Consider the following 17,885-nt stretch of genomic DNA (forward strand, 5'->3'; position numbering starts at 1 on the left):
GTCTATAGCCTGTGGGCCCACATAAAACTATAAATAAAAAGTGCTTCTGTAGGTAACTTCATTTATCATAAATAATTGTTGGCAAGACCTTTTAGCTTGAGCATCTGCCCCCCCAATATGTCCGTGCAAGGCCCTGTGTAACATGGTGAGTATCTGCAGCACCACAAATTGGACATTTTAACCAGCATGCTTTTCATCGAGTCAGCTAAGGATTGCTCTGTGCAGCGCTGCTTCAGGTTGCTTTCTACATTGCTATTAGAATGGATCATGCTTATGTTGTTAAAGTACACAATAAAAAGATCTGATAAGGTTAAGTGCCACACCGTAATGGGTTACTTTAGTATGGGAATGCGTGGTCCCGTTTACAGTAGGCACTCAAAAGTACAGTTATGCAGAAAAGTTACAGTACAAAAATGTATGTTATACAGGATGTCGTTTTTATTCCTGAAAAAAACTATTACGTATATCAAGTCATTAAATCATGAAACAAAGAAAAAAACTACACTGGTTTCTCCCAACATTTCCATTTATTTCACTGTTTTACCTTCAAAAGCCCTTACAGAACTTGGAATCTTTCAGAATCACTTGATGAACTTGACTGGGCACTGTCATTTTCTCTATCAGTTCCAGATGAGACAATTCTCAGAGGAAAAAAAGAAAAAGAAAACAAATCTCTTTTTGTTATAACAACAAAATATAAAAGAATTCACACCCATCTGTAGAAGACGGGAAGGCTTTCAGTGCTATGCTGAAAGGTGCTTTTTCCCCATGTTGAGTTTTACGTTCGAGAAAGACCACGGTTGTCCAAATCCTTGACCTGTTGGGTTGAACAGAGTTTAATAACAAATTACTGGATCACAGACTGTAATACACTCATGCGTAAAGCATACAGTGCCCAAGTTTTGGCTGAACTGAGGCATGTGCATGTAAAACTGACCTTGTATATCCTCACCAACCAGTGTTCTGTGGTGTAGGCCTCTTCCAGAACATCAAGCTCAAAGTCTTTGTTGCCAATCTCAGCATTGCGCACTCGGTCATACCCAGGGGGGCGTTCTATGGCGTAAAAAAGAAGTTATTAAATGTTTGGTCTCCCTGAATGCTTGGAAGGACTGCTGATGCTTGCTGCTCACTCTACTTACTGGCCTCAGTGTAGACCTGACCAAAACGATAGTAGCACATCTTGTACATAAGGCAGTTGAGCAGCACAGGTGAGCCTTCTCGGTCTACACGGAACTCCCCTGTTGCGGTGTAGTAATCGTGCTCTTTGATGTGCTTCCCAGTGTCTGTGCTCCCACCAATGCGCACCATCCAGAGAAATTTATTGATGTCTGCAAAAGACAACGGCTTGAAATGAAATGGGGATATTCTAATCATGATACAACTTACAAGCTTTCCAGTGGAGGTAAATCAATTGTCAATAATATACACATTAACAAAGGAATTGGAATTAAAAAGACTGAACAGAAAAAAACAAAAAAAAGGAAAAAGAATAAAAGACAAAATAACACGAAAAGAAAAACAAAACATGATGCAGAAACTAAAAGTGATTATATTATATATATATAATATAAAAAAAAGGTAAAAAGAAATAAAATAAAAACGATGGATAAGAAAGTAATCCCTACAAAGTAATAAAATAAAAATGGATATAAAAATAAGTAGACAAATATAAAACAGAACGGAATAAAACCAATAGAATTTAATACAATAAAAGAATAAACTAGAATTAAGGAGTGGACAAGCATAGAGAAAATAAGATAATAAATGAAACAAGCAAAAAATGAATAAACATTACATAAACTTAATATGAACAGATCATAGTAAGAACAAAGTAAAATAGTACACCATTAACCAGAGTACGAGCAAAGCATAAAGAAGCACGCTCATGAACGTAGGTTAAGTCATGTTCTAAAAACTGAAAGGGTCTGGGCAGATTTAATGTTAAGTGGGAAGCTGTTCCAGAATCTACACTCCAGGCAACTTAGGTGTGAGACTGCCGTTTTAGAACACAAGGTTCAAGTAACCAATCCAAAGCCCTCCTCTAATTCCAAACTAATCATGGATCACACATACAGTCACATTGTTTCCATGAAATACACATAGATCCAGAAATATGACCCAACTGGTTTTGGCTGGTTTCAATCAAGACTAGAGAAAAGCGATGTCTCGAGTGGTGCTTCACAAAACGCTAAACTATATCCATCCTGTTCTTCTCCTTCGGTTTCATATTCAATCCTGTGATGTCAGCACCCATTCAGGCAGATGTCTAGGCAGTGTTCACATTGTAGCACATGTCTGCCTGAGGGAAGTCCCCAGGGTCCTGATCATTTATTCCTCATGTTACTCATTAGAAAGAGGAACATGTGCGCGCACCAAAATGTATGCATTTACAAGAACTCCTAGACAGAATGGCATATTTTTTAAAACTTATACAGAGTAAAAAGAAAACTTGTTCATTTTATTGTATGCACTCTTATGTATTTATTATTTGAGGTCTATTTTTATGTGGATCACTGTGCATGTAATTTCTTTGTGCACGTAACTTCTTTGCTGGTAAACACTTTGAGCTGCATTGTTTTGTACGAAAGGTGCTATACAAATAAAGATTATTATTATTATTATTATTATTATTATTATTATTATCCTACATGAAGTTCACAATGGTAAAATAATCCAGTTTACTTTAAACATGTGCACTGCAACAGAACAGATTAAGAACAATAATAAGAATAATAATTAAAACTTCACATGAGTTGCAGAGCTGAGATAAGATAATCTTCCTAGCCTAACATTTGTATGGACTAATCCACAGAGCATCAGCCACCTTCAAAACTAGTCACCACAACATTTGGGAGTTAATTAATCACACTTACTAGTCACAACAATACAAGTTGTCATATTTGTATTTTTCACAAAAATCCCTATGAGAGTGAAAAGGAGTATATGCAAAAACATGTACTGAACCACAATCAAAAACTGGTCACTCTTAATCACTCCATTCATATGAACAAATAAACGTCAATCCAACATTTATGACCGGTCATTGTAGCATTAAAATGGCCTTGAACCATGCATATGCATAGTGGGGCTTTTAACATCCCTCCCCGTCCCAACACAAACACACACATACAGAGTGGGGCTTTTCAACCCACAGCCTTTTCACGAGGGAATGTCTTTTGGTGAATAGAAGAGCTAATGAAGGGGTGGGTGTTTACACTGTCCTACTAGTGCTGTGACAGAGAGATGTACATCCATTTCACTTATTTTAGATATTTAGAAACAGTCATTTTATTTGTAAGTGTATTCATTGGAATGAAAAGCTTTTAAGGTTTATGTACCTGGACCTAAGGGAGTGGATTACTCTTCCCTGTGTTTTGTCAGATTTGTACATTGAAACAGACATTTAAACTCACCATTAATACCACTGCTCTTATACAGCACTCACTGACTCACAGGCATTGACCCCTGTTGCTATCCCCTTGCTAACGAAGAAAATGAACAGACTACAAAGCAAGTCACTGAGCAAATACAATTTCACAAGGTGAGCAGAGGCTAACCATAGCTAGCTTTACTGATCAGGGATCACAAGTGTTCTCACAACAACCATGCAGTTAACTTAAGTAAACACAACAATTATCGGAGCATTTGATAGCCACAATCTGTTGCATAGAATTAAGCAGATGTTTAAGGAGCTAAAGCTGTAACATTAAATTTCATAAGAAACCATGAGGTGTGAATAAAGAGTTGTCGGTAACAGTCAAGACAACATTTAGTTACAAAAGAGCAGCTGATAACATTTTAACTCACCAAACGATTAGCCTAAGTTTTCTACCGGTGTTGTTTCGCTCACACCTTATCTTTGCAGATAAACCTAAAAATGCTAACACTAAAAACTGAAACTTCCGGTCGTCTTTCACAATCTATATAGCTAAAATGAAAAAAAAAAAAATGTTTTCAATCATCACTAGGAATAATCAATCTCCACCAGCTCGTTTACTTGCATACATGCCACATGCATATTAACATAAAGTATTTGTCAGAGAATACAAGAATAAAATTGTATTGAATATTTACCGTCTGATGAGTACCCAGTTAGTCCACCAAAGATGACCAAAACATAGCTAACATCAAGCTCTCGCATGATCTCATAGGCCTTCTCCTCAGTAGAAGCCATGGCCTACGACATGAAAAGGAAATGTGTGATGTGTCCAACATACTGAAGCATTATCCATAACACAACAACATAGTCAGTGTGCTGTCTCTTACCTGGCCTACTCTGGAGATGTGAGTATTATTCCAAGTGTTATTGTCAACCAGGATGGTACGATTAGCCATTGCAGTTATTTGATAACCATAATCCCACCATGACATTACTTTAGCATCCTGAATAAAGGATAGAAATATTTTAAACACAATCAAAACATTTGGAAACAAACATTTCTATATATACGCACACAACATTATACCAATGTCAAATAAAAGGCCAACCTCTGGGGTGTTGTGTCTGAGCCAGTAATAGGCCTCCCTGAAATCGTCAAAAATGATGCGGCTGCCATCTCCGCCACGAGCAGAGAGGACAATAGAGGGAGAGGAGTAAGCCTCGCTTGTCACCCAAGTCGAATGGAACGTATATGTGATCAAGAAGAAAGCCATGACCAATATCATTCCACTAGCAACCTGTATTAAAATATCCATCATCAAGTTATAATTTGCAGCAGTTTCAACACTACAAAATCACTTGATAACCTAAAAGATCTAACAGTTCATTAAGTATGGGCCTGAAATGGGAAAAATGTTCCACACCTCATTCTTGATGGGATAAGTGGCATCTTGTTGCTTCTTGGACTTTTTGTCGGGTCGGCTCACATCCAGATTTTTCATGTAGGTTGTGAGCACCTGAGACACGCCGATCCCTGAGAGGATGCACATGACTGGGGCCAGGACCAACATGAGTCGAACCTGCAGACAGCAGAAAGCGCTCACACAAACTGCAAGGAAACAACTTTGCAAATTCTCCAAATCCTCATAAAATATTTGTTATACTCTCATAAACACATTTGACTTTTTTTTTTTATCAACTTTTTCAACAAATACTTTATTTTCCAAATGTGAGGTGATGGATCAGTAGTTGTAATTATAAAATATTACCATAACAGCGGAGAAGTACATGCTTGTAACGCCATACATTATGATGAAGATTCTGGCATCTGACAGGTTGTTGAAGCAGTAATATAGACCGACTGTTGAATAGTAAAGTCAGAATTTAAAAATCATGTTTCTATTTGCACTGAAAAAAAAAAGCCTATGTAATGTTGCTTCAGAGATTACATGTTTGCAGGACACATGCTCCTCTTTCAGGCTTATATTTACCTGGAAACATGAAAACAAGCAGCTGCAGGTCAAAATAGTAGGAGGACCACGTGGTTGGCTGATGCTCGGAGACAGAGGCAATGATTGGGATGTTGTTCTTTGCATAAGATGGGTCCAACAAGGAGTAGAAACGCCCAGTCCATGGAGAGATTTTACCTGAGGAGAACACTCAAGGGTGAGCCGCCTCGTCTAGTACATTGATGAGATGTCACTTTTCTATGTTGTCCCAACAAAGCTTTATATCTGTTACTTAGGAGATTAAAAGGATCATCTTCATATGTATTTTTAGGACAGCATTCTGTATAGCCCTATTCATTTTCAGCGTGGAATACAAAAAAAATGTAATTATTGATCGACCTCAAGCAGTGAAGCAACAAGCAGATATTTAACTGACTTAAAATGTTCACAGAAACATTGTTGCTTGTCTTATAGTGCTGTTTTTAGGGTGGTCAATCAATTATTGTGACATCAAGTACTCTGTTAAAACACACGTTTTATGGTCACCTGATAGTTGGAACTGAAACACCTCTTCCCTTAAATCTTTGCAAAGCAGCTTGATTAAAGCTGAACAATTATTACACACCACCACACTGCGTAGGATACCAAATCATAGGGGTCCAAGCAGAAAAGCTGCTAAAACTTTATTCTTCTCATTTTTCTCCGCTTAAAAAGTGTTGGTGTGTCCCCAACCCCCCACACCCTACCCTTTAAGTTTCCTACACTGGAGACCATTGTTATTAAAAGTATGCAGACAGTGGATGCTACATTAGGTGCTTGGTGACCAGAAGATCAGATAATTGTTAATTAGTGTCACCAATATAGAGCTGATCGCAATTTCACACCAATTGCCATATAACCTACGTCAACCATGAACATGCATACGTATGTTCATACTAACAAGTCAAATAAGAACTCCCTTACCAGTCAGCATGAGCACAGCACCAACAGACAGCAGGACAATGCCAACCAATGATATGACGCTCTTGAAAAGAATCTCAAACTGCTGGGCATTGAGCTTGCTCCTCAGGTAATCAACAAAAGCATGGATCTGGCATAAGCCAAAGACTCCAAAAGCTGCCATGTGCTCTGAAGACTGTACTGGCTGTTATGAAAAAGATTGAAGAGGAAAACACACACACACACACATTACTCAAACACCCATTACTCAAACAGAGTGAAAAGCAAACACTCCCCATAAAGTAAAGCTCCACACACATACATATGGTTTAAACTAAAGATTATTGGTTTATAACATCAACAACTTTATCAGATTCCTAACTATGGGCATCCTGTATAACAAAAACTGAGTTTCCATCCTGAGAGTTTGCGTGGGCACAAATAGAAACTAAACACAGTATATACTACAAGGCAGAACACACACACACACACACACACACACACACACACACACACACACACACACACACACACACACACACACACACACACACACACACACACACACACACACACACACACACACACACACACACACACACTTTGAATCTACCTGGAATCCCACAAAGGAGATCTGCATGGACAGGATGGTACCAAGACAATAGACAGTGCAATAGGCCACGTAGATGCGATGGGAAAAGCGCCCAGTGAGCATCAGCACCAGCACGTGCAGGGGGATGAGATTAATCAGGAAAACATATCCACCCCAGGATGAGACCTACAATTGAGAAAGGTGAAATTAGTTATTGTATAATTGTATGAGATCAATATAATTGTAGTACGAGTTGTTTGAACATTTAAAAAAAAAAAAACAGACAAGGCCACCATATCCTGTGTTATCTATGCTGATTTCATAGATTTTTTCACATAACAAATCTAAGGGGGTAGGCAATCATAGGCAAACCGCTGCTGCAAAGAGGAGTTTGAGAGGGGTAGAGGTTCTACAGGGAGAGAGAATGAGTGGAGGGAAGAAAAACAATAGGCAGAGGGGAGGAAGGAGATGTTCAAATGATCAATGGATAGATTGGAAGAGGGGAGGAAGGAGATGTTAAAATGATCAATGGATAGAATTAAATAATTACAGAAATTGGTAAAGAGAACAACAACAACAACAACAAGTATAAGAAGCCAATGAATAACAATACAGGGCATTTCATGCACTGTAATAAGAAGTCGGAAGAATAAGAAGCCAAGGAATAACAGTACAGGGCATTGCATGCATTGTGATAGAAAAATACTGCATTCAAATAAATGCAAATATGACAAGTAACTATAAGTGGCCGTTTAATTAGTGATTGCAATCAATAGTAACAGACAAGCTAGATATACCACACAGAAATAGTCTATATCATTATGTGTACTTTTAACTTGTTAATATGTTGCGCTGAAAGACTTTAAGGCACAGGTAACATCAAATGAACAAGGCTAAACGCCGTTATCGAGAGTGAACCAAAATTCATGAATTCGCCCCATGATTCGGATTCACTCCTAAGTGGAATGGGTTCTTCCTTGGCCCATGCTACACAAGGTTCATGAAAAATCAGCCTGATTGTATGCAGCATTCATGCAAACAAACAGACAAACCAACAGAAATTAAAACATAACCTCCTTAGGGGAAGTAATTAAACACAGCGGTCTTACCACAAACCACAAGGTGGCATTCTTCGAATACCATGGTGAGGAAATTACGTTCAAGTCTTTCAAGGGGTTTCACCTCTTTATAAAAAAACCTGCCAAGATATGGATGTTCGAGGATATCGGAGATATGGGTTAATGCAATTAATCTAACACAGGTTTTCTCCTGCATCCTTGCTGGAAATATGTAGGCATAATGTGCCACTCTTCCAACAAAGGGAAAATTACATTATTTTCTAGATCTATAAATCAGACTTGGGCAGTGATGTTATGATAATGGCACGTAAAAAAAAAAATTCTCTGTCAGAGAAGAATGTTTCGCCACGCATCCACGCAATATCCAAAATCCACATCTTGGCGGAATTTTTTAATCATCATCAGAGTTTTAAAAAACCACCCGGTGGGAATAGGCCATTTTCGCCGCCAAACAACGGCCCTTAGTATTAACTGTATATGCTCAGACTACTCTTTTAGCACATTGAAACCAATACATAGTGATGATGTGACGTGCAGTTTTTCTAGCCCTATCTGTTCAGTATACTTCGTACCAACAGAAGGGAAACCAGAATTAGTTGCAGCACAGTTGCTGCGGTATGGTACACTTTGCAGTGGAAATACAGACATGCATGAGCTCTGTTCTGAAAGCGTAACGCTGGGTGGAAAACGTGGCGCTAGTGCACTTTGGGGCACTCTGCTTCACTCTGGTCATATTACTACCTTGGAATACATCATTATGGACTAATGTTGTGTCATCCATTATCCCTTACATTGAACAGCTCATTTTGTCAAAACAGGAATTCCATTACCCACAGCAAGTGCACTGAATGAATGTGGGTTTCTGGTGTGGATCAAGGCACTATTTATTTCATTTTCAGCTGCTGTAAGCAGATATATTGCCTTCATCTAGTGAATTATATTATTTACATTTTTTTCAAAGTCAATTCCATTTAAACATATCCTGGTTTGAAGCCTGGATCATAGTATTCAATTTGTAAGTATAGTTCACACTTGTTATTGAGTAAATGTCCTCACAGTTAACAACTGTAAAACAACACAAAACACTGGCGTGATTTTCAAAATGTGAGCTGTAGAGTCTTTACCTGATGGTATGAAATTACATCCTGACCAAATGAATAAGTGTAAACAGCAGCGGTCTTATGGGTTAAAGTATGTAATCTTATTCTCAAATGGTCAGAAATAATTAACCAAGCAACACTTCAATATAACTCACACTGAATATTTCTGGGGACTGGGGTTAGCTCAATTTAAGCAAAATAAATATATATATATATATATATATCAAAATTTCTGCTTCTGAATCCAACTGACAATTGGACAAATATATGACATTATTTTGCAAATCTAAAACATGCCAGTGTGATACCATGTGATGAAACAGCTCTTGGGAGCAATCAACAAATAAGACACTTCCATAGAACTCACCATGTAAAAGTAAGCAAGTGCGCACATCGAAGACCAGTAAATAGAGCCGGTTTTCACAGCCTTGATCCACATATAGTATGTCAACAACATACAGAATATGGCAATACCTACAAAAAGAGCGAAAACAAACCTTTATATAAACATCACTATGTATAACTGACGTTTTATTCACTCATAAATGTAGATGAGATGTTTACCTTCATTGTCGTAAGAGCCAGCAACAGATCGAGAGATGTATCCCGGCACCACTGCGATCATGGCCGCTGCAAGAAGTCCAGCCCCTGCATCCTAATACCATTGATGGCCGCAGACATACAAAACAGTCACACATACAAAAATGTTAAAAATAAATGAATAAATCAATTACCTTGGTACCCTTCAAAAGACACAAACCACTCGACATGCCCCAATAATAATAATAATGCTGCTGTGACAAAGCAAACCTTGAGCTCCTTAGTAAGGTGGTATGTAACAAGGGCCGTGAAGGAGGAGAAGAGAGGAGCCAGAAAGACACAGACATTGCGAATGTCAATGGTGACATGGAAGAAGTGGAGCACATGGTAAAGTGCCGCAGATGTGATCATCAAGCCTAGAAAAATAAAACAAGTCTTTTTCACTCATCTTTGGTTAAGCTCGAAGACCAAACATCTCATATAGAGAGAGCACAATGAATTTTGTTACTGAACAGTTCATATTTTAAATAGTAGTACAAATATCAACACTGCAACCTTTGTTACTTTGGATAATGTCTTTATTAAATGACATTTTATTCAGCTTTACATACAGACTTACTGAACTTAATGCTCAACTCATTTAGACTGTACCTGGGTAAATGGTGCCCCCTATAATTCGTCCAAGAGGATACCAGGCACGGTCATCAAACCAATTGTGAAATTTGTAGAAACCCTCCTCAGTCAAAAATCGAGTTGTGCGGTAGTTGAAATACCTAAGGATGTGATGCAAGCAAGAAATGGTTTAGTTTCCATCTTTAATGAGCTGTATTATGACAGATAATACCTCTTTTTGATTTTCAGTCCAATCAAACCGAAACTTACGGATCAAACTCATGGATAACACTCTCAAATCTCAGCACAGAGAAAAGTCTGGTTGAGAATGCTGTAAAGAAAAAGAAAACATGCCAGGTTTAACTCCTGAGTGCTTTTACATGACATTGCTTCTCCAACCAATGCTCAGTAACAATCGCACTCACAGAGAATTGCTGCCATAGAAAGGATAAGCAGCTTCAAGAGAGTGTCCTGTTTCTCATACGACAGCCGCAGGAAGCCCATCTTCGTCATCTTCACAAACGGCTGGCAAGACAAATTCAGAATTACTGGGTGAAGGAGAGGGTAATTATATACGGGGGGGGGGGAGAGTACAATTTATACTCATCTTCCACTTAATAGTAAATACGCACTCGTGGCATTTGATTTCAACCTGCAATCCCTGTCGCTAAGAGTGCAGTGCCGTGAAAACTGCGGAAGTAATCATCGTGACTTGAACTTCGCAAAAGTACTGATGTATAAATCCTAGTCTAGCTGCATTGACGACACTCCTCTCAGCCACAAAAGGCACAACGTTTGAACGTATGGGTATATCAGATGACAAAACTTAATAACTTTTTGGGAAACTATACAGTTAGTTAGCCAGCTAGCTAGCCGCTATGGTAGCTGTCTCTGGGTACACAACAAGGAAGTGTAAGCTCAGAGCTATCAGGTTAGCCTGTGGAATCAACTGATACCAAATGGGGGATTGTTAGTATTCTGTGTTAAATGTACTTATCGTTAGATTGAGCTGATTTTAGCATAACTATGAAATATTTGTTAACCATAAAATAGGAGAAGCCGCTGCACAATTAGCAATACTGCATTGTGAACCGATGTAACTTCAGCTAGCTGACATTAGCTGACGTTAAGGTAACCTAAGAAGCATGCATACGTATACTGAAGATCTAAACAACCGCACGTTGATTTTCCTACTTCTAACCTAGAATAACTTTCATTCTGAAACTCTTTCTGCTCTTAAGAATCACAGACATATTTACCAGGTTTGTCTATGCGCCACTCATTCACTTCGATGCAGGCACTAGCATGCACTTTTCCCAACCCAACGACTGCTGACGTTATAACCGTATGGGCGTTCAAATCCCGCCTACACCATTCTAGAGGGCAAGCTTACTGGCTATATCATGACATCTCAAGAGCCCAGGCCTTCCCTTATTAGCTGATTCGCCGTCAATCAACCAAGTATGTTTACATCATAGAAATAGGAGGCACTGGCGTTCTATGGGTGTTCTGGGCGCTCAAAGAGTGACGTGTCCTTTTGCAGTCTATCTAGTATGGCGTACCACGAGGACCAAACCAAAGGCTGTGGTCGTTTTTGACTTTCCACTTCTGCCTCGGTGGTCAGAGTAAACGGCCGGTTTCAGTTGAGTTAGAAAGGACGGCAGTCAAGCTGAACAGTTTCCCCTTTTCTGTTGTTTGCACCCGACGTCCGGGAATGACGGAAGATCCCGCGGAATCGTGTTCCGTATTTTTGTGTACTGTTGATACAGTTGAAATTCCCCTTTCCTTTTAATTAAAATCAACATGATGACTGGTAAAATTAATTAAACTGTTGGTGGGATTTATTCAACAGCTCAGCATTGCAGGTCATATAAATTCAGTGCTGAGTTTTTTCTGCACGTTATCTTAGCCTAACAGTGGCGATTGTCGGTAGAGGATGGGAGGAAGGGTATACCACAGACATGTCTATTGGGTAAAGTATACCGTAAGTCATTCTAATTAATGATTGGTTTAGACCAGTCACCTGACCGGAACGGAGAAACAACCCTTATTCATGGGAGTAGTATTAAAGCAGATGACAAATTATTCGCAAATAAATATAAAGGTGCCACTTATTTGACCATAACTAATCATAATTAAGTATTACCTAGAGAGGGCCATCACATTTTCATGGCACCTGACGGAAGGTGCTCCACATGCTCGGAAAGATGTGGGCAAGGATTTGTATGGTCACGATCAAAATAGAGCAATGTTGGCTAGTTTATCTTGTCCAAGACCATCTGTCAATGTACAATGAACTACTGTACACATGAATATGAGAAATATGCAACATAACTGGTATAGATTGTAGTGGGTTTAAACAACCATACTAGTGGTTTTGCATGGGTAAAATAAAAGTATTTTCCAAGTCATTGATCAGATTTAAGTTTCCTTCCTTCAAGGCAGCCGTTGGTGTCTATTCATTTCTACGAATAATCAGCTAGCAGAAATGTTGACCAGCAGTATTTGGTTACGCAGTGACAGGTTCAATTGAGTGAAAACATTTTTAGAAGCAGAGACCAGCAAATACTTGGAAGTTTTGCATTTTAAAATATACTAAAATCATTATTACACAAGCTAAATATTTTGATACATTTTCTCATCTAAAATCGCTCCAAAAGGACATAGGACACTTTCACAACACAAATCTCAAAACTGTACTGCAGTTTGGACATAATTGTTGCAAAGAAATGGCGAGTCACACCATCACCTAGTGCTGGATCTCCTGAGAAAGCAAAAAACACAATGCATACAACATTGAACAAAAAAATATTATTTGCTGTTAGTGCGTCAACCTCATGGTCACCTCATGCGATGTCAACTAAAGACAACTGTCCCTCTCTAACTTGAACATTCCAAGTAACGGTTCTCTTGCTTGCACATATCTGTATAATTCCTGTTATATTAACATGTTTATCATTTTTTATTATTTTCCTTGTGGAAAGCAGCAATAAGAAGTTCTGTTCCAAAACTAGCAAGCTAACTCCCTAAAAGGCATGCAAAAACCTTACAAACACCACCAACAGCCAAGTTGACACTGATAGAAGATTGCCAACACACCAACTGGTGTCTTTTGGCAGTATAGCAATGTCATGCTGTGAAAGCTTTTCTTCCATTTTTGCAACTTCATAGGGCAAATCCTGGATGGCTAGTGGGAAAGACACAGGTCTGTATCTGTCCTTCACATGACCATATGCTATCAAAATTAATTTGAGGATGGTAACAAAACTAGTTGCCTATAAAACCATACCTCAAAAAGTGTCAAATTGTTGAATAGTGTTACTTTAATTTAACTTAAGCACTTAAGATTTTTGTGAATATTTTGAGTGAAAGACCAAGAGGATAAACAGCAAAGACATATTTTTTCATAGTCTGTTTTGCTCATATTCACTAGGGGTGCCAATAATTGTGGAGGGCACTCTAGGTGATGTCAGAGGGGTCACAATGACAAAATACTGTAATCTTATACAACAAAAGGGGTGGGTTTTCTTATACATTTTGCACTACAAGGTTGATCCTACAATTCACACGTATATTAGTTGTACTAGTAAGATGCTGCACACCTGTTGGCTGGTGGTGAAGCTTACATGGTAATCATTATGCCACATGCCCAAATGGAAGACCTAATCCTGCAGCATCAAGCCTCTGTTTGGCATATCGATTGGGGACTAAATCCACATTTTTATCCTCAAGATAACAAAAGGCAATTATCATCATTGTGTCATTAATGTAGCTATCTTCGTTTCTGTCTTCTTTTCTTATTGTACACCTTCGTATTGTTCTTTGACATGTCGGTTGTTGTTGTTTTTTGAGCATGGACTCTCATTTTGTACCTCTTGAGTGGTGGGGTATAGGTCATGTGACCCTTCTACCTGTAAAATTAGTGCATCTGTGTCTGTTTGGCATGCCCTGATGAAAACTTTGCAGTTGAAACAGGTAGGCATGTAGCCAGTGTTAAGGATTTTAAAACATTTTTTCTTTTATTCAAGTGATGTGTAGAGCTCAATCTGCATTTTAACAAGAATTGTAAGAATATTTTTGACCCAGGGAAGCATTCCCTTTCTTCTTTTATCTGACTTCATTAAATGTTTCATTGTGTCACAGCAAAAACACATTTGAATGTATTTATTCCATCAGTGTGCACAACACATTTCAATTCTTAAAAGGGCACACACTATCAACTCATTTTAACACAATAATACAACCTTGAAGGGTAGCTTCCGATATAAGGTGGTCTTTTGTATTTCCAGTATTGTATCAAACAACAAATTACAATATTTTACTAGTGGTTTGCTCAAATAGCAACAGCATTTTACCAATATCTGGCCTCCAGATCCACTCCCTTTAAGAAACAGAAATTTTTAAATGGTTTACTATGAGGGTTGCATGGCTTGTAGTAAAGGCTTCTGATGTAAATATCAATCCTGTTTTTTTGCTATATATCCCATTTTTGTCCTCATATTACGGACAAGAAAGAAGCACACGGTTGTCACAGCACAGGTGATTTCTGCGACCCAGAATGCTGTGTCCCAGTCGTAGTGTTTTGCAATAGTGCTGAATGGAAGACCAGCCAAGAAAGCCCCAACTGGAATACACAAAAACAGAGACAATCACTTCATTAAAACATAAAATGTGGAGACTATATCCTTACAATTGATCTTTGATCAACATACATATACAGTATTTGAAATCAAAACTGCAGTGCTGTAGATGCATGAAAATGGTTTCCATTACAGAACTCTTTTAGAGCTTATTACATAAAATCACAGAAGTTCATTTCCAAAAGTCTTGTGCACACAGAAACAAAAGCACAGAACGTTTCCCAGTTGCAGTGTCTCTTAGTGTTTTACGCAGACTCGAAAGGTATACCTTACTAAAGTTGTTTTCCAAACCATCTCTTAAGAGCTCCCCTATGAGAAATCTTCCTACGTGTACAGCAAGATAGTGAATCCATGTTTTTGGAATCAATTATTGTCATTCACATAGGTTTTAGCATGCATTATAGGAGTATAATAGTTAGAGTGCAGGTAATCATTTTCAGAAAGGTTACCTTGTGCTGTGAACAATTCCTTTCCTATATTCATTCCTAACTGGTATATGGCAATTCTTCTCAATAAAAATACATGCTGAAAAGCAGATTTCATTTAGATGTCAATACAAATATTTAACTTCTACGATTGTCATCCAAGAAGCTGATACAAGGTTATTTCAGGTTCTCAAGCCTAGGACCCACACATTCTGCATGTTGACATCTCTCACTGCTCTAGAGACCTAACTGAACTCACCAGTGGCACTGTTGGTTAAGTGAACACACCTAATTTAGCTTATCAGTAGCATTATAATAGATTGTTGTATGGTAGCCGAGTAGTGTAGGGCAACTAACATGGAGGCAACAGGTAGAGGACCTAAAGGGTGAATAATACTGAATGAATAATAACTAAACAGTTGGTGTAAACAAACCCAATACAGACCAAACAGCAAGGCTCAAAGCAGCTGTTGTATGTATGAGCTGTTGTATATATGAGCTGTTGTCTGTATGAGCTGTTGTGTATATGAGCTGTTGCATGTATGAACTGCTGTATACATGAGCTGTTGTATGTATGAGCTGTTGTATGTATGAACTGCTGTATATAGGAGCTGTTGTCTGTATGAGCTGTTGCATGTATGAACTGCTGTATATAGGAGCTGTTGTCTGTATGAGCTGTTGCATATATAAACTGCTTTATATATGAGCTGTTGCATGTATGAACTGTTGTATATATGGGCTGTTGTCTGTATGAGCTGTTGTGTATATGAGCTGTTGCATGTATGAACTGCTGTATATATGAGTTGTTGTATCTATGAGCTGTTGCATGTATGAACTGCTGTATATATGAGCTGTTGTCTGTATGAGCTGTTGCATGTATGAACTGCTGTATATATGAGCTGTTGTATGTATGAGCTGTTGTATGTATGTATGTATGAGCTGTTTTATGTATGAGTACCCAATTTCTTACCAGTTGAAACAAAAGGTTATCCAAAACAACATACTTGTGACTAAAATTGGAATGTTACATTCCTCGGGCACAATAGGAAGCCACCAACACAATGATCATGAAATCACATTATATATAGACAAGGGCCATCAGGTTGAAGACATACCTTCTGAACTGTGAAAAGGTCTTTTTATTCACTTGCACCTTTGCTTTGTTTCCTTGCACATTTTGAAGTATTGCTTGAAATTAATATTCTTTGTAAAACTTACAAAACATTGGTGTGTCCTCTCTTTTTGTCTTTTGGAAAGATAGATGTTGTCATTTAGATGTTTAGATGTTGTCATTTGTGGACAGTCAGCATTCTCACTGAAGTGCATTGCTGCCAGGTACAACCTCTACCACAAGACAAACAACCACAGAAACTGTTCATATTGCCATTGTGAATAAGTCACATGTATCTCTATACACCAATAGAACAGTAAGAATAGTACATAGCCCAAATGAAATAATAGTGACAATGTAAAGCTATCAGCTGTGCTATAGTGCTCTTCAATGTAAAGCTATACCATATGCTCAATACGCTGTGCTATAGTGCTCTAAAGCTATACCATATGTTCAATAAGCTGTGCTATAGTGCTCTAAAGCTATACCATATGTTCAATAAGCTGTGCTATAGTGCTCTTCAATGTAAAGCTATACCATATGCTCAATAAGCTGTGCTATAGTGCTCTTCAATGTTAAGCTATACCATATGCTCAATAAGCTGTACTATAGTGGCCTTCTTAATACTACATTACCTGTGTTGTTACAAGTGCCTTTCAGTTCGAACAGCCCCTAACGGTGCAAACCCATGACACCGTTACGAGCAACGCTATGATTTAAATCCCATGCATTTCAACGGGAGCCAATCCATTGTGACGTAGACCAGCGTTTTGGGCGACGCGACCGATAAAAGTTGGAAAAAGTTGAATCCTATGCAAATGAGGAGTGATTTTTCCCGGCAGCGGCCAATCAGATTGCTAACTAGCTCACTAGTCCAGTCTGTTATGCTATTTCCACACGCTACAACACGCCCACTCAAAGCGATGGAAGCGTATTGCGTCGCTATCATGGGTTTGCACCGTAAGTGATCCACATTTTGATGGTTGGCTATTGACTTTTAAACTGGATGTCTTCTGGCCAGTGTTCATGATTCAGACCTTCACAGCCCAAAAGCACTTTCCCACAGGGGTGTTGCCAGTTACAGGTTGACTCCTCGACTGTCTGCCTCTCACAGTAAAGGCACAGTTGGTCGACGGCTAAGAAGGTCCCTCTTCTGCGTGGTCGGACATTACAAATCCTGTTGCACGAGGCGCAGGCTGAGGAGGCATTTTCCATACGATGAACAAGGAAACAAAAACATTAAGCCTGTTAATGAAAATCATTCACACAACCTGAAAACAAAGTCACATCTTGGGTGAAAACATTGCTGCATTGTTAGAAAAATGTAATTCAACTTACAAACTGTCTCAGTTGTAACAGACTGTTGAAAGGTTCACAGGTTGAGTGCATCAGTGGATCAGTGGAAACATCCTCCACTACCCCCTCCTCTTCCTCCTCCAATTCAAGATTCAGGGTCTTTTTGCTTTCCTTGAAGCCTTCAGTGGTGTCGAAGTAAGTGCCTTTGTTGTGGTCCACAGCA

At 38.6% G+C, this 17,885-nt stretch overlaps 2 protein-coding genes across 4 annotated transcripts in view; both read right to left on the bottom strand.

Moving 5' to 3' along the window:
- Window positions 1-508: 508 nt before the first annotated feature.
- Window positions 509-11,600, bottom strand: stt3a (STT3 oligosaccharyltransferase complex catalytic subunit A). Its single transcript, XM_012822008.3, has 18 exons — window positions 11,450-11,600; window positions 10,616-10,715; window positions 10,461-10,521; window positions 10,230-10,351; window positions 9,849-9,994; window positions 9,603-9,693; window positions 9,406-9,512; window positions 6,881-7,045; window positions 6,292-6,472; window positions 5,371-5,526; window positions 5,149-5,240; window positions 4,804-4,959; window positions 4,489-4,677; window positions 4,267-4,383; window positions 4,075-4,177; window positions 1,140-1,328; window positions 938-1,053; window positions 509-817 (listed from the first exon to the last, which is right to left on the bottom strand). The coding sequence occupies exons 2-18, from the start codon at window positions 10,701-10,703 to the stop codon at window positions 779-781; spliced, it is 2,118 nt and encodes a 705-aa protein (XP_012677462.1). The 5' UTR covers window positions 10,704-10,715; window positions 11,450-11,600; the 3' UTR covers window positions 509-778.
- Window positions 11,601-14,339: 2,739 nt separating this feature from the next.
- The window catches only part of LOC105895365 (glucose-6-phosphate exchanger SLC37A4-like), a 42,596-nt gene continuing 39,050 nt past the window's right edge, over window positions 14,340-17,885 (bottom strand). For all 3 annotated transcript variants that reach the window (XM_012821987.3, XM_031571563.2, XM_012821988.3), the window contains exon 10: window positions 14,340-14,814. In XM_012821987.3, the coding sequence (XP_012677441.1) occupies window positions 14,648-14,814 (167 nt within the window). In that variant the 3' untranslated portion in view covers window positions 14,340-14,647. The remainder of the gene's footprint in view (window positions 14,815-17,885) is intronic.

Source organism: Clupea harengus, chromosome 8 (genome assembly GCF_900700415.2).
Source record: "Clupea harengus chromosome 8, Ch_v2.0.2, whole genome shotgun sequence".
Taxonomy (NCBI): domain Eukaryota; kingdom Metazoa; phylum Chordata; class Actinopteri; order Clupeiformes; family Clupeidae; genus Clupea; species Clupea harengus.

Coding starts and splice junctions, on each gene's coding strand:
- stt3a (XM_012822008.3), bottom strand. CDS start 10,703: ATGACGAAGATGGGCTTCCTGCGGCTGTCGTATGAGAAACAGGACACT. Junction 10,522..10,615: donor TTCTATGGCAGCAATTCTCT/GTGAGTGCGATT, acceptor TTTTCTTTACAG/CATTCTCAACCAGACTTTTC. Junction 1,054..1,139: donor TCAGGTCTACACTGAGGCCA/GTAAGTAGAGTG, acceptor TTTACGCCATAG/AACGCCCCCCTGGGTATGAC.